General features: G+C 42.1%; 2 protein-coding genes across 2 annotated transcripts in view; one reads left to right on the top strand and one right to left on the bottom strand.

The window, feature by feature from the left end:
* Positions 1–18,008, top strand: part of MORN4 (MORN repeat containing 4) — an 86,481-nt gene that overhangs the window by 46,209 nt on the left and 22,264 nt on the right. The gene's annotated exons all lie outside the window — the stretch shown is intronic.
* On the bottom strand, positions 853–16,565 carry ANKRD2 (ankyrin repeat domain 2). The gene is made up of 9 exons (XM_075215923.1): positions 15,806–16,565; positions 13,661–13,768; positions 11,308–11,469; positions 9,496–9,603; positions 7,863–7,961; positions 7,200–7,298; positions 5,604–5,702; positions 4,010–4,108; positions 853–1,308 (listed from the first exon to the last, which is right to left on the bottom strand). The coding sequence occupies exons 1-9, from the start codon at positions 16,031–16,033 to the stop codon at positions 1,210–1,212; spliced, it is 1,101 nt and encodes a 366-aa protein (XP_075072024.1). The 5' UTR covers positions 16,034–16,565; the 3' UTR covers positions 853–1,209.

Below are 18,008 nucleotides of genomic sequence, written 5' to 3'. Positions count from 1 at the left end.
TGATGATGAGGTGAAGACTGGATTTCTCCAGAGTTAACTCTTTGTTAAAGAGCAAAAAGCGGTGACGATGTTTACCTGTGTATTTTGACTCCAGTACGTAGGACATACCATTTTTCAGATGATCATTGGCAAAACTGGCACTCCCTCTTTCTTTTGCCCTAGGCATAAGGCAAATTAAATATTGGTTGGAGCTGTCCCGTGGGCTAATGTAAAATCAGTTTAATCTTATTTGACCATTAAGCCATTGAAGAGCCATTGCTCTGACATCCTAAGTGAAAGCAGTCTTGTTGGTAGGCTGCATTCTCATTGGTTCAGTCCCGAAAATATCTATTCTGGGTATGCAACATCTACACTAAGGGGTATATTTACTAAACTGCGGGTTCTAAAAAGTGGAGATGTTGCCTACAGCAACCAATCAGACTCTAGCTTTCATTTATTTAGTGCATTCTACAAAATGACAGCTAGAATCTGATTGGTTGTTATAGGCAACATCTCCACTTGTTCAAACTCGCCGGAAAACTCTCAGCTTGATACATTTACTCCCAATTTGAAGTCAAGTTTGATTATTAATTTTCATCGGCCTCTGATTTATGTTTTGTTTTTGAATCCAACAAACTGTACCAAGCATTTGTTACCTAGGAGACTTCGAGACCGTCACATAGATTTGTGAGGTTAAGGCTTCTGTGCAATGTGCCTTTAATACAGTTGTGACACACACATGACTTATCCTAGCAGCTCATAGTTATTATACAGATCAGTTTCAGCACTCCTGAGCTATAAGGAATAAAGATATTATATCAGTATGGTACTCGTAGCATGTAAAGTAGTGTGTATAGTTAATTGTCTTGGCTGCACATTTCCAAATGATTTTATTCACTTGTACACATTTCATTTATCTAAAGAAGCGCACCTAGATTTCACTGCGATCTAGTGTGTATACTGTCGCTAGAGTGTGTACCTAAAATTTGTTGTACAAATATTCACAAGTTACACATTTCAACTTTATATTGTTAAGAAGCAATGTGTGTTTTTTGTTTTTTACAATAAATCATGCAATATAACAATGCAAGAAACGGCTGTACATAAATACATTATATCAAACAATCTGCATTAAAAAAATAATTTTCTGAAGCATTTGCTAATCACATCCAGACTCCTATCTACCATCTGCATCACAGCAATAAATAACAGATAACTCTGGTCTTCTCTTTACAATTGTTTCTCTGAGCAGAAGTTTGTCTGTTTCACCAATGCTTCCCGCGTGTCTGATTGCCACTGCTGCACAAGATCTGTCGGGGTTTTACCATCCTGAATGCACACATAGGAGAACGTGTAAGCAGTTATTGCGAAATGACGAAACAATTATATATATGCACTTGAGCTGGGTACACGCCTATGCAGCACAGTGGCCTACTGGTTAGCACTTCTGCCTCACAGCACTGGGGTCATGAGTTCGATTACCGACCATGGCCTTATCTGTGTGGAGTTTGTATGTTCTCCCTGTGTTTGCGTGGGTTTCCTCCGGGTGCTCCAGTTTCCTCCCACACTCCAAAAACCTACTGGTAGGTTAATTGGCTGCTATCAAAATTGACCCTAGTCTCTCCCTCTCTGTCTGTCTGTGTCTGTGTGTGAGTGTTTTTCTATATTAGGGAATTTAGATTGTAAGCTCCAATTGGGGCAGGGACTAATGTGAATGAGTTCTCTGTACAGCGCTGCGGAATTATTGGCGCTATATAAATAAATGATGATGATGTGCAGATCACACGATTCACGACCGTTTGTCCAGATATTGCAAAAGTTTGTCTCCCACGATCCTGTTTTATCGTACCCAAGCACATTGCATCTGTTGATTTAGTTTTAGTAACTTTTCTAAAAAACGATTGACGAAGTCGGGTAAATGTGGAAGTGTGTACGCACCAACCATCAGCAGTGTAGGCAGATATCTGTACAATGTACAGAGTCACGATCTTTTCAGAAGATGGTTATGACATGAAGGGCACGGATCTGAAGGTAAATCATTTAGGTGTGTACGCATGAATCCTCATGTTGATCGGGACTTTCAGTCGTTGGTGAAATTGTATCTAACGTAAGATTGCTTAGGTGTGTACCCAGCTTTACAATATGCATGACAATCTCTAATTCTTATTGGAGAAGTTGATTTAGGTAGCGACATTTGGGGGAATATTTACTAAACTGCAGATTTGAAAAAGTGGAGTTGTTGCCTATAGCCACCAATCAGATTCTAGCTGTCATTTTGTAGAATGCACTAAATAAATGACAGCTAGAATTTGATTGGTTGCTATAGGCAACATCTCCACTTTTACAAACCCGCAGTTTAGTAAATCTAGTCCTTGAACTCCTGTTCATTCTGGCTCCAGTTAGTTTAGACTCTAGGTTACATGAGCACTAACATTTGCTCTCGGACATTTAAGCCCCTTTACTGGGGTAGGGATTAGTAACTGGTTTTGATTGCTCGGGGTAGGAATGGAGACAGGCTTTAAGGATTTAGATTAAAGATTGTGGTTAGAGATCCAAATTAAATGGAGCCCATATAATACATTGGGAAGGGAGTGAAGGCAATTTCTTAAAAGCCTACTCCAACTGGACGTAACTCTGCATATATAAACATATCCACAAGTGAGAGGTGCCTGAAAATATGTTGTTCTAGTGCAGGTCTGGCCAACCTGTAGTTCTTCTGGTATTGTGAAACTACAAACCCCAGCATGCTTTTCCAAAAGATAGCCATCCATGCGCTAGCAAGGTATGCTGGGAGTTGTAGTTTCACAACAACTGGAGAGCCACAGGTTGGCCAGTCCTGTTCTAGAGTTTCTCAAGATTTGAGTTGGTCTTCACTGCTGAGGCGTTTTAGGAGAGGGTAAAAGGAAATGAGGGAGGCACAAACAGCAGAATATGTACAACAAACAGGTAACAGATAGACCTAATAAATAGCATCTATATAGAGTTCTTGGCGTTATTAAAATAACTTTATGGTGCAATGCATTAAGCTGCACCAGCGTCATGTTTCTGTTTGCATATGAAATATATATGTACATCCCACTGAATGCAGCAATTTGTATATAATATAGGTGGTGCATGCGTCTTCCTGGTAATGAGTGTAGCACAGAGAAAAACTAGTTTAAGAAATGTGCTCTATAGTAGCCAATACGTGGGTGTGTATGTATCAAACCTTTTAAAAAGGAAACGTGGAGGTGTTGCCAATAGCAACCAATCACATTCTACTTATTCTCTAGACTGTACCAACTTAAATATAGCTAGAACATACTTGCCAACTCTTCCTGAATGTCAGGGAGACTCCCTGAAATAGGGGTGATCTCCCTCACTCCCTGAAGAGTCTGGCATTCTCCCTGATGCTGAGCCAGTACAAGACGTGGTTGGCTTCGCCATCTGTGGCATGATGACACAGTTCAGAAATTGTGTCCTATGTCCATGTATTGATGCCTATGGAGGTGGCCATTTTCATGGAGACCAAGATTTAATCGAAGACTGACAGGTAAGACAACATGACTTCAGTAATGGAGACAGAAATGTAAAAGACACTTCAGTCTCTAGAGATTCATTAGCTGCTTTTCTTTAATGCATAGTTGTCACCCGCATTTCTGGGAGACCTCCCAGGCTCCTTATGAGAGCAGGGCAACCTCCCGGTTCTCGACCCCTGCAATAGATAAGTGGCAGGGGGGGGGCTGGGCTTAATGACGCAAATATTGCGTCGCCTTAGACCCGCCCCCTGCTGTAATTGGCCAAAATTGTGACAATCGTTTAGGGGCGGAGCCAAAATGATGTGATTCGTCAAGCCCCGCCCCTGCACGCCCACTTCCCCCGGGATCTCCCTGAAGCCAACGAGGGAAAGTTGGCAAGTATGAGCTAGAATCTGATTGGTTGCTAGGGGCTACACCTGCACTTTTCCTTTTTAGAATGTTTGATAAATCTACCTCATTGTGGTCTTTCCAACTGCTATAATTTATTGGGTTTAGATGTACAAGATACTTACTCCATTTTTCGTCATCATATTGGCTCCGTGTATTATCAGCATTTTGATAATTTTGTACCGATTAAGCCTGACGGCATCATGCAGCGCAGTGTCACCTTCCTGTAACCAAAGAACGATTAGTCCTAATTCCACCACAGCCACTGCAAATTATTATCCTTTACTTATGTAGTGCCACTATATTACGCAGCCAGGACCGGCCCTACTATTAGGCGACACTAGTCGTTCATCCATGGCACCAGGGTTAAGGGAGCACCTAAAACACTGAAGGAGTGACACAATGGCATTCATACAGCGCCCCCAAACTGAGTGCCCTCAACACCACAACTCCTTCATACATCTCAAATCTTATATCAAAATACTCTCCCTCCTGCCCAATGACCTGCTCCTTGTCTCGTCTCTGGTAACCACCTCTCACTCCAGCCTACAAGACTTCTCCCGTGCTGCTCCCCACTTATGGAGTTCCCTACCACGCCCAATCAGGCTTTCCCACAGCCTTCAAATCTTTAGACACTCTTTGAAAGCCCATCTCTTTTTTAGAGGTGACCTTATCCATGATAACACTATTCACACTAATGCACTCTCATTGCTGTCCCAATCTCTACTCTGAGCCACACTCGCTCCTCTTGTTTCAGCTGTGCCCTCTTCCACTTAGAATGTAAGCTGTCTAATGAGCAGGGTCCTTCATAACCTTTGTTTCCATGTCTGCATTTATTTTGTCTACCTTGTATGCCCCTGTTTATGCATTATTGTTTTCCCTACTGTACGGCGCTGCGGAGCACTGTGGCGCCTGACAAATCTACAGTAATAATAATGTGTGGGCGGAGTTTGGGCTGATCGGGGGTGGGGCTTATGTTGCCCCGCTGACAGGATTTAGAATCCCAAAAGCGGGACAAAATAAGCCTTGCCCCCGTTCTGTCCAAACTCCACCCACAAATGTGGGCAAAGCTCCACCCACTTTCCTGTTAACCCTCACCCCTTTTACAGTCCGTGAGTCGGGATGTCCTCCAAAATCAGGACAATTATGTGGTATGCGAAAGTAAGAGGGGGGGCTCAACACTGAAGGGGGGGCCTGTACGAAGCCATTGCTAATAAAACGCATTGAGCCTGAGTCATTAAGGAGAGCAAGGTAAAAAAAAAGGGGTAAATTTGATCCAGAACAAAACCATGTTACAATGCAAAAGGTGCAAATTTGTTTATTATTTTGCACATACTGACTTTTTTGTCTGTAGCACACAAATACTTGATAACTTTATTTTTACACTGAAATGTAAAGTTGATCTAGAACATGCCCTATCCCAACTATAAATCTGTCTCCACATTTTAAATGTACCACCCCCTCCATGCAACATGGTTTTGCCCAGGTGCAAAGTTACTCCTTTTTTTTTTTGCTTTGCTCTTCTTAATGACTCAGCCACAATACATGACTGGAAAGACTTGCATTATTTGGTAAACACAGGGAATAGATAAACATTTTTATTTAGATGTGTGCTTCCCTTTTCTGAGTAACTACATGTTATTTTATAAATAGACAAAAATGATCTGCGCCTGGGTGATAGTTCGTAACTTAAAGCAATACAAAAAGTATATAACTTACCCTGTCCTTGGAGTTTATATCCACCCCAGTGGCGATCAGATGTTCCACGATATCTGCGTGTCCAGTACGTGTAGCGACATGCAGGGGAGTGCTAAGAACCTGAAATAAACATCCGAAAAATGCTCAGTATGCCCTATTAATGCTACAAAGGTTTAAATGAATAATCATTATTCTTATGAGACAGAGGAAATAACATATGCTGCAATAAAGGATATGTGTGAAGGAATAATGTACATTCTCCCGGCCCTGTACCATTGCTATGTCATCTAAAGTGTACCAGTCGCTCAAAGTGGGCGAGATCGGGGCTGATTCTTCGCAAATTGCGTCATTTTGGCCCAGTTGGGAGGTATGCACTGTAAGGGGTATATTTACTATGCGGAGATTCCGCATAACCGCCAATTCCCGGCGCTTTGAAGTCATTTTCTTCAAACAGCAATTTTATTAAAGACAATACTCAATGGTTTTTATCTTTAATGAAAGTGCTGTTTTAAAAGCGCTGGGAATCTGTGGTTCTACGGAACCGTTGCGTAGTAAATATACCCCTAAAAGTTGGTTGACAGTGGAGACAGCAAGAAACTGGACGGACAGTGCTAAAGTTGTGAATTTCTGCACCCCAGGCACAATAATTGCATTGTCCTATCCCGGGATATCCAGTAGTAACCAACTGCATAGTACTACAGGGTTAAACGCAGGATTTGTAGAGGGGCGGTTTCCACACCACGCCGCCAGTGGGCGTGGCCAGCATGCAGTGGGGCGTGGCTATAATATTAGACAGTGCTTGGCTGCTCTCCAACTTTTCCTATCCACATAATATACACGGGCAATGCTGTGTGCACTACTGTTAGGTGCACACAGCTCTCCCTTTTCAAGCAGAGCCGTGGGAAGCGGGGGCAGGGTCCAGCCACCTCAATTATACAGTGCCCCAGGCTTGGATGGGGTTCCCAGGCACTTGGAACCCCCCCCCCCCCCCCTCAGTTTGCCTATGTGCTACTTCTATTATCATGTGTTCGCTATGCCATTCTCTGTATTTGTTGTTACTCAAGCATTTTTTTGTATATCTTGTGGTTTATTGAAGGTGCACATTTAATATATGATATTATTGCATTATCATGTTATACGGGTGATCTCTTTTACTGTCTTGGTGAAGGTTATAACCTAACAAAGATGGCTGCCATACTAGATCATCTTTGGTCATTGTATCGCTCTTCTGCTGGAATATATGAATAATATTATATTTTACCCTACTAGAGCAATAGCCGCCATTTGCCACGCTGGGCTGCAATTGAACTACATATGCGCAAATACACGAGTGATAATCAGGGGCGCAACTAGACAATTGTGGGCCCCGTAACTAAGAATTGTAAGGGCCCCCCTGAAGGGCTAAAGAGTGGGAAGAACACATAGACACATAGGGTAGATTTACTAAGACTTCTAAAAAGGATAAGTGTCGGTGTTTCCCATAGCAACTAATCAGATTCTAGCTATCATGTTCTAGAATGTACACGATAAGCGATAGCTGGAATCTGATTGGTTGCTATGGGCAACACTGACACTTTCCCTTTTTGGAAATTGTAGTCTAGCATTGATAAATGTTACCTTGTCTTTCAAATTGATTTCAGCCCCATTCTCCTGAAGGAGTTGTATGACTTCCAGCTTGCCCCCACGGCAGGCCCAGTGGATGGCCGTACAGTCCAGCTACTCGTCGGAGGAGATTAAAAGTACAATAAGCATAATAATTGCCATCTACAGTCTGTTATATAAATAAAAAAATTGAAAAATAAATGGAAAAATGTATAAAATAAAAAAGAAGAGCAAAACAGTACAAGACAAATACATTTTGTTTGCATTATGGGGGTTACTATAATGACTGGATAAAGAACACTGTGGCAATCATTTAATGATTTTGTATTATGATGCAGGAGAGGCTAAGCGAGTGAATGTAGAACCCATTAAATGTGTGTTCATCACTTTCACAATGGATGCAGTCAATTTGCGGACGGAATAATATTAATGTGAACGCAGCCAATTAATTCAGAAGGAACTAGTGACATCACCGAGTGATGTCACAATTTACTACTGAATAGATAGGCCGAATGGTTTAGTCCGCAAAATGGCTGCCTTCATATTGTCCGCAATCACTGAACCATCTACAAAACAGGTTTTACACATGGAATATAGTTTCTCACCACAGATTTCAAAGTTACTCTTGTTTTCTTCAGTTTTTATTTTGTTATGCTTGGGTGAATCTCACAGTCTTACCCTGTCTCTAAAGTTGACGGACGATCCGCTGTCTAGGAGTTTCTTGATAATTTCTATGTGTCCCTCCAGGGAAGCTCTGTGAAGAGCTGTTCGCTTGAACTACAACAAATATTATACACTAACGTTATACGGTGTTACTTCATTATCACTGAAGCATACAACTTTTATTTCTAAATATATATATATATATATATATGTATTTATTTATATTTTTAAACATACCGACCCGCACACAGTTCAGGTAGTCATTTTGTGAGCTGGACCAATATACAGGAGAACGCATCAATTCACTAGGAACTAGTAACATGGCTGAGAAACATTATATATGCCTTATTGGATTCACATATATGTCATATATACCATGTATTATTATCTCATCATGCCCTGATAGGCGGTGTTCTTATGAATATTGGTTGAGCAAACAAAATGGCCGCCCTTATGATGTATAAACAACGGAATAACCATAATCCATACGATGGTGACAGTAGCAGGAAAAGTTTCAGCATACATTAGGCAAAACTAATCTAATGTGGACGTTTTCAGTAATGATTCCATACAAAATTAATTTCTCAAAGTGTAAAAGTAGTTGGTCAAGGTTCTTACTGTATGGGGGCATTAGAATGTCATTATTATGTACTTTTACATATATAAATAGATGCCCGGTACACAGAGTGTTTTTGTTTTGTTTTTCACTTTGTGTGTATTCTTTGCAGGGAGAGGCGGAGGTATTCCACTTTAAACCATAGTTGGCTGCTCTCCCGTGATGTCCGGGAGACTTCCAAATTTCTGGGGCAACCTGCAGGGCAACCTCCTGCATCATTCCCACTTCGTTTGTGAAGTGGGCGGGGCTTCGCGACGCAATTCCCAGCCAATCACATCATCGTGATGCATCACTGAGGGGGCGGGGCCACTGTGTAAGTGTTACGCTGGGAGTGTGGCTCTTGGCTATGATGTCACAGCCACGCGCCTGACTCGCAGTCTGAGGAGTGGAAGATGCCACCACCTAGAGAAGCAGCAGGGGTCGGGATACAACGCCATAGGATAAAATAAAAAAAAACATTAAAATGAGTCCACTCACAAGGCTTAAACTCTTGGGATAAGCAGACAATTCAGGTAAATATGGTATGGCGCTCTACGTTACGGCCATTTTTCCTATTCAGGTCTTTATAAGATGTCACCACACTGGGCTATTTTACAAACCATGTCACATGGTAGTTTTCTGTCCTTGATCTCACCCCTGGATCTAGACCTGGGGATCTCACATGTAATTTAAATCAGCGACAGCCATCTCTCGCTTACAGTTACAGCCTCCATGTTGCTATTTATAAGCTAATAAATAAATAATTGCAGTGATCTCACATGAGCAGATCGTTTTACAGCTGGTCTGGGAGTCTGTGCATTGCTCGCGGGTTTTAACCACGTTGCCAGTGAATAAGTGGGATAATCCTGAATGTCATTACATAACTGGACACAGAAACATATCCCAGAGTGAGACTCTCCATCTCCAGCTACACAGGCAAATTCATCGAGTGGTCCAAGGAATTTATTGATCAGATATTCGAATACCCAAGCTCCCCAGACAGTGTGGCCAAGCCAAGCAGACATCTCCTTGCCGGTCTTTTTTTAGACGCACCTCATCACAAGTGTCTGGAGAACCACCATCATCCAAGAACTTTTCAATTGCATTCATCTTCCCTTGAACTGCAGCCTTCAGGAACACCTCCGGACTGACCGTTTCTGTCTATAGAACAGAAACCATATGCAATGTTTATCCATCTGTAAGGAAGTCACCATCCCTCAAACTATTCATGTCTTTAAATTACATGTATTATATATTATGTTCTTTATAGCATATAATGTTAAAAGTAAGAAAACTGGGTAAGCTTCCCCTTCTGCAGTATCAGTAGTATTATTTTATGTTTTATTTATAAGGCGCCACAAAAGGTCCGCAGCTCCGTACATGACATGTACAGAAATCAGTGATCCATAACACATTACATGAAGAACAAAATATAAAGACCAGACATTATGAATAAACAAGTATACAGAGAAGAAGTTAATGCAGATCAAATTATTTATGGGACAGTGAATGAGAGTGATGGTAGTGACCAGCGTGAAGTAGGCCAAAAATTAAGGAGAGAGGACTAGGGAAGCAGGCCAAGAGGTACAGAGGGTGATGGAATAGTAGAAGGAGAACACAAGGAAAGAGGGCCCTGCTCCTGAGAGCTTACATCCTAAAGGAAAGGGGGAGACACAAATAGCATGGTATCGATTGGGGGAGAGGGGGTGAAATCTGAGACAAGGGAGTTAGGAGGAGGGCTGATAGGCTTGAAAGGAGTCTAAAGGACACGCTTGTGAAGCCTTTGAGAGCAGAGGCTAACATGATAGGGCGTGGGAGATCATTCCACAGCTGGGGTGCGGCCTGGGCAAAGTCCTGGCAGCAGGAGTGAGAAGAGGTATGTAATGAAGTAGTGAGACGACGGTCATTGACAGAGTGGAGGGGGTGGGCAACGAGTGTAGGTAGAGATGAGGTTGGAGTTGTATGGGAGGGAGAACTGATTGAGAGCTTTGAAGGTGAGGGTAAGGATTTAATTCTGTAGGCCACGGGGAGCCAGTGTAATGACTGACAGAGAGGGACAGCAGAGATAGAGTGGTGGGAGAAAAAAAAGAGGCAGCAGCAGATTGAGGATAGACTTAAGAGGGGCAAGAAAGAAGGGAGTTATAGTAATCAAGGTGAGAGATTACAAGTGAGTGAATAAGAGTTTTGGTGGCTTCTGTGGTGAGAAAGGGGCCGTAACTTGGATATATTCTGGAGATGGAAGTAGCAGGATTTTGAGATGGACAGAATGGAAGGTTCAAAGGAGAGAGAGGAATCAAGAATGACCCCAAGTCATTGGACTTGGGGTCCAATGCATTGGGGTCAGAAAGGAGGATAGTATTATTAACAGAAAGAGAGGGGGGGGGCTGAGAGAGCCCTGACAGAGGGGAAGATGATTAGTTCAGTCTTGGAAACATTTAGTTTAAGAAAGCGCTGGGACATCCAAGATGAGATGGCCGAGAGATTACAGGAGACACGAGGCATAAGGGAAGGGTAGAGCTCAAGGAATGAAAGATAGGTATGGGTGTTATTTGCATACAGGTGGCACTGGAGGCCAAAAGAGCAGATGAGGTCACCAAGAGAGGAGGTGTAGAGGGAGAGGAACAGGAGGACAGGAACAGAACCTTGGAGAACTTTGACAGGTAAGAGTAGGGAGTGCAGAATAAGGAACAATGATGTACTTCATCGCCCATCATCTCACACTAAGTAACCAATATTAAAGTGTAAGCTCTACAGTTCCAGAGATTGCTTTTACTAAATATGTCCATATTCAGCAATATGTGAATTAATGCATAATAAATACACCCTTGTATGTAAGATTGAGCCTGAGTCTCATCACACACTTACAATCTCCTCTGGCTCCGGCTCCGGCGGAGGAGCCACTACTTGCGAATTCCTCTTCTTCCTCTCTTGTCTCCTTTTGCGTATTTCAATGAAGTTCTGGATGCCGCCAATATCGACAATTTCCTTTCGCAAATCCACCGACGTCTTCCGCACCCGCTCATCGCCCTGCGGATTTATATACTGCCTGTGAGAGTGAACATGCAGCCAGTGCTTACTCTGTAACTATGTGCAGGCTGACGGTCAGTAACAACGTGGGGAATACTGGGAGGAACATGGGACAAAAGTGTTGTAAAGTTATTTTCATGTTGGCTATATTAGGCATATTTTAAATAGCAGTTTCTGTAATTAAAGTATAACTCTCACCTACACAAGGCCAATACAGTCATTTTTTTGGGCTGAATAGTATTCATGAGATTGCATAATATGAGTCTATAGGAAGCAGTGGTATCACTGAGAACGCAACTGTCTATTAATCCACTAGTAACCAATAAGTGACATCACTGGGAACCCAACCAATAAAATTCAATAAGAATCTACACTCGACATACGGGACAGACTCCTCATTTCAAAGGAACTCACAACATTCCGTCTGGCACCACCCAGTGTTTCCGGTAGGGAACTCTACCTCTTATGCCACACCTTAACAATGGGTTTGTATCACTCATATTTTGGAGCGAATTCGCTTCACAAATTATTCCTGGACCTGAGTGAGAAAAAGGGCCTTTTCCCATCCTTGCATTTCTCCTATGTACAAATACGGGGGTTCGTTCAGGCTCCAAATTACGAAAGCCCACAGCATTCGAGAGGCTATGTATGTATCGGGTGGGGTACCATGCTTGGTTTCTCTCATCTACCACTCCACTCTCCCACCAGAGGACGAACCCTCAGAGCCGTTTTGGGAAACCGACTCCCTGCAGACTCTTGACCAGGAGGGATGGTCCCGGCTTAGACTTAAGATCTCCAAGGCATCCAAAAACATTTCAATCAGGGAAAACGTCTACAAAGTCTACACGAGATAGTATATGGTGCCCACCTGGTTACACAGACCTTACCCCAGGTACGTCAGATCTCTGTTGGCGGGCATGCGGGGGGCGTGGTGTCTTTCTTCCATATTTGGTGGCAGTACCCCTATATCTCCAACCTGTGGCTCCAGATGTCTGCTCTCCTAACTCAGATTCTGGACAAGTAACCCCTGACCCATTGGTTATGTTACTTTGGTCCCTGGTAAGAACTCTCACCAAACACAACGACAAGTTGGTACAGCATGTCTGTGCTGCTGAGAGCTTGCAGATTACCAAAGATTGGAAGTCCTCCATCCCTTGTGCCTTCAAGCAGTCGTCTTATGTACGGTACATAGTGTCAACGGAATACATCACAAGCCTTCTGCGGGGCAAAGGTTCTAATTTCCACTAGGTATTGGACTCTTAGTACACCTTTCACTGGGCCTTATTACCTGGTGCCCAGTAAGACGCTCCCCACCTGAGTATCTCTCTTTCTTTCTCTCTGACTGAAGGCTCTCTACGATTCTTCACTATTTTTTTCAACCCTTTTTTCCTCTTTCTCCCTTTGTTTGGGACTCTGCCCTCCCCCTCCTCCCTATTACATGAATTCTGGTCATGCCCTGTTATCCAACCCCTCTGGCAAGAGATCTTTGATCTACTCCGGAGGGTGACCTCCATCTCGTTATCTCCATCCCCCCTTGTGGCCCTACTGCACCTCTGTCCTGACCAATTGCCTAAACATCATTGGTATGTACGGGGTCACATTTTAATAGCCACAAGAGGAGCGATAGCGCAAGTCTGGAAACAGCCGACTCCCCCCCACGCTTCACAAGGTAATTCGCGAAAATTCACTTTAGCTTCCTTATGGGGACACTAGATGCCCCATACTCTATGTCACGTGCTCTCCCATTGTTTAGTGAATGTCAAATTATTATAAAATCTTGCCAGGACTGATACATAGTTATATCACTGGCTCCTAGTTAATTAATAAGCTGCATTCTCGTGAATACTGTTTCCACTATTTATATGCAATGTGCACACTTTAAATACAGATGCTCCTCTTAATTAAAGATTCCTAACTTAAATAACTAAATGGGTGTATGTTAGGCAGAATTACAGCAACAATTACAGCAACAATTTGTAATATACAGCATCCAAACTGAAAGCAAGCATAGTTGGGGATTAAAAAAATTAATCAGGGAGCATAGTTAAATTTGTTTTGAAATTGTTAAATCCTAGTAGAATGAAATACTAAACTGTAACTAGTACAATGCTATAAGTATACCCTTTATATAATAGGATTCACACGGACTTCATACATCATAGGGAAAAAAATAGATTTTTTAAAATGTTACCTTCAAATTGGCAATATTTCGATTAACTGGGGGCTTGACGTTCTCCTCGTTGAGTTCATTGCAGTCTATATCAATCACACCAATCTTGCGAAAACGAGGTTTCGTTATCTAAATGAAGATAGTTTCAAATATGTTAGGCTGGGTACACACTACAAGGTTTTCCGTCGATTGTCAAGCCAATCACATGATAAACGATCTTGCCTTAATGTGTACGCTCCAATGATTACCATTCCAAAGCTCATCGTAACGTTTGATTTGATTTTTAAGCTGAACTAAAAATTTCGTTCAACGATGGAACGATGTCGTTCCAATTCTGCAGTGTGTAAGCACTCAGGACCGGCAGTGTCCATAGATCCCTATGGAGTGTGCAGAGTCACCATCTTTTCAGCCGATGGTTATGACAGATGAAGAGCACAGATCTGAAGGTAAATTGTGTAAAATGTGTTTACTGTGTACACATGAATCAGCTGCTGATCGGGACTTTTTTTTTTCTTTTCTTTAAAGCATTGGCAAAATCATTATTGATATGGTATCGGGAGAAATGTTCTATAGTGTGTACCCAGCCTTATAACATCAGTGGCTGTGGCATAGAAACTTCAATCTTTCTCTTATCTTTTCTTTCAGTGATAAACACAATACTGAGCTAAATATAAACTTGCCAGAATAAGGATATGTTTATACAGAGAGTTTGAAAGATGCGCTAAACCCATAATTAAAGATTCCGACCAAAACAGATTTGTTTAAAAAAAGAACTATGATTTGCATACTCAAATTAAGCAGAGGGGACCAAAATGATAAAACATTCTCTTGAATTTTATTTCACATATGGTACTATTCAAATTGCAGTTACAAGACACCAATTAATAGCTATTAAATTACATAGAAGGTGCAAGCTTAAAAACCCCATCTTCAGCTGGAATCATTTCGTAATGGGAATTATTATTATAAATTGTTATATACTATATATACATATATACATACACATATATATACATATATATATATATATATATATATATATATATATAGATATAGACATATATATGTATATATATATATATATATATATAAATATATATATATAAATATATATATATAGGGTTATATATATATATATATATATATATATATATATATATATATATATATATATTAGTGCAGTAACACATTAACATTACTTTCTAAGCAATATTATATCTAAGGCAATGTAAAAGTTGGATCATTTACAAAAGTTTATTGCAGATTGGCAGTCAAGTTATCCTAATGAAGTTTATGCTGGGTATCAGATTACTGAAATGATGCAAGTTTAAATGATACTATAAAAGCGTACAAGCTTTCAAACAGTATTCACCCATGTTCTGTCTCTTCATTGCCCCTATAGATTATGGATTATTATAGATTAATTACTTGGGTTTACCCGATTATGATGCTCAAACACTCCTAATATTTGAATTCCTCAGTATAACATATACCATATAATGTGGATGTTCCTTCTAGATTCTAAGATGTTACCAGGTACATATTTTATACTGCAACTTGTGATCAGCATTTTCATTCCGTACCTTATATACGTATATATAACATAAATATATACATTCTGGGCCTGATTAATTAAGGGAAGTAAGTCAAAAAAAGTTTTCTGCTGGACAAAACCATGTTACAAACAATTCAAGGGGTGCAAATTACTTTATTATTTTGCACATAAGTTAAATACTGGCTGTTTTTTCATGTAGCACACAAATACTTAATAGCTTTATTTTTACACTGAAATTTACAGTTGATCTAGGACATGCCCTTCCCTAGCTATAAATCTGTCCCCACATTTTAAATTTACTTCCCTCTCCAATGCAACATGGTTTTGCCAATGTGCAAAGTTACTCTTTTTTTTTTTTGCTTTACTTTCCTTAATGAATCAGGCCCTCATTTATTTCAATTTTATCTTAGTGCGTCCTACTTTCACAATGGTTTACAAAATATCTGTTGTTTTCAAAGTCTTGTATTTTATACCCATTGCTCTTTTACTTGTATACACTTATTTACTTTGTATATCTCCCGCAAGTCAAACATACACTAAGACATCGAAATAATGAACGTGTAAGATTTACACCTATTTTTGCAACTTTTGACATTAATAAAAGCACTCACCTCATTTTCAATTTCCAGCTTCTGGTCAATGATCTCGGTGGCCCATTTTACTTTGTCTTCCATTTCCAATTGCGAATTGTAAAACCGTAACCGTAACGCAGGACGCGGCGAACACTGGAAATAAAGTCCTGATGTGTATTTTGCTGTCAGTAGCTGCAGAGATCTGTGTTTGTAATGGAAGGATGATGTGTGTGTGTGTAACGGGCACTGTAGAGAGGAGCTGTCCATCTCAGTCCTCACAGAACTTTATAGGGAGCAGCAGGGGGTGGCTGCTCCACCCATCTCTCTTTCAGAAGATTCAGGACCCAACATACCAAACCAACAGGTGTAGCCGCCCTTTGCACGTGACCTGGGTGGCTTTCGCATGAGCTCATTCTGCCACATTATGTCACGTCTCTCTCTCCCCTAACCTTAGGTCACCTTTACAGCCCCCTCCTCGAACTGTCAGAAACTGCGAAAGTACATTATGTCATGATAATACCAGGAACATCCTTCCTCAACTCGTTGCCCTTGATAAATAGCTGTGTTACTCGCTTGTCATTCTGAGCCGCAGAGGTTTCAGCGAGCTGTTTATAGGAGGTATTTGACATGTCTAGAAGTGTTGTGATCTGTTATTTATTTTATCTTCCAGGGTGGGAGACTTCTGCACGCTGCAATATTATTATAATTTATTTATAAGGCACCACAAAGGGTCCATAGAGCCCATACAATGGGGGTGGGGACAAACGACCACAAATTACGTGATGAACAAACGGCAACAAATTACATAGTAGAGTACCCGCACAATGAATTAGCAGTAATGAGATGCATAGTACAGAGGGGAGTTCAGAGGAGAGATAAGGGCAAAAACAGGGAGCAGCACAGGAGAAGTCTTGGGGTCGATGGTGAGATGAGGTAACCAGTGGGGAGGGGAGGTGGCTGTCATTGATAGAGTGTAGAGGGCAGGAAGGAGTAGGGATGGAGAAGAGGTTGGAGATGTAGAGAGCAATGGCTGAGGACTTTATAGCTGAGGTGAGGAGAACTGGATTTTGAAGTGGACGGGGAGCCAGTGTAGTATCTGGCAGAGAGGGGAGGGTGAAACAGAGCGACGAGAGAGGAAAATAACTTAAGCAGTGGCATTGAGGACGAATTGAAGTGGGGAGAGGCGGTTGAGAGTGAGGCCATTGAGTAGGAGGTTGCAATGGCCAAGGTGAGAGATAACGACAGAGTAGATGAGTTTGGTTGTGTGTAAAGTGAGAAAGGGTCTGATCAGCAGGTTTGGGAGAGGCACTGAATGTTGGGAGTGAAGAAGAGGAAGTAGTCAATTAGGCAGTGGACTTAAGGAACAAAGGAGAGGGGTGTTCACAGCCGCCGCGGCTCGCTCTGTGATCCCCAGCATCCCGGTCGTCACTTCCAGGCCTGGCCCGACCATTGCTAAGGCAACAGTCGGACGCTATTTCATTCAGCGCCGCGTCCCGGCAATGTAAGGAAGCCAGGCACGTGCGCAGCACCCCCACCAGCCTGCGGGCTAAGTAATTTAATTAACTACTTATTAACAGGAGCTGTGGATACTTCCAGAGCTAGGCTCTGATTGGCTGCAATTGGTTTTTAAGACAGGGAGGGCTGAGCCTCCCTGCCAGTTATAGCGTCCAGTTCCCCTGTCAGCTAACCTGCTCCTGTGCTGTGTGTGGTGAAAGCCTTTTGGATTGATTACTGTGAATGACCCCTGCCTGTACTTGGACCTTGCCTGCTTGCCTGTGACTCTGACCCTGTGGCCTGTACCTTGGACCCCACTGTGTTGCCGGTGACCCTGACCTTTGGCGTGTTATCAGACCATTCTGCTTGCTAGTGACCTCTGACCTCGGCTTACGTCTGACCATCCGCTGCCATCTACTCTGTCTCCTGGCCTGCTGCTACGGTTCTGCATTACAAACTTGCACTACGTCTGGAGTTAAGTTCTGGGGGCATCTGAGTACCGGTGAGCGTATAAAGCTCTATGGGAAAGGCGGCTGCTGAAGGTGAAGACCTCCGCTAACTAGTTCTGTAAGTTTGTGAACAGACCGTCAGCCTAACAAGGGGAGTGTTGTCAGCGGATAGGGAGAAGAGGTCCGGGGACCCTGGTGTGAAGGAAGACATTGAGTTCTGTCTTGGTCATGTTAAATTTGAGAGAGCACTGGGATGTACAAGAGAAGGTAGCAGATAGATAACTGAAGATGGGAAAGAG

This window comes from Mixophyes fleayi, chromosome 6 (assembly GCF_038048845.1).
Source record: "Mixophyes fleayi isolate aMixFle1 chromosome 6, aMixFle1.hap1, whole genome shotgun sequence".
Taxonomy (NCBI): Eukaryota; Metazoa; Chordata; class Amphibia; order Anura; family Limnodynastidae; genus Mixophyes; species Mixophyes fleayi.
This window is presented reverse-complemented; position numbering and strand designations above follow the sequence as displayed.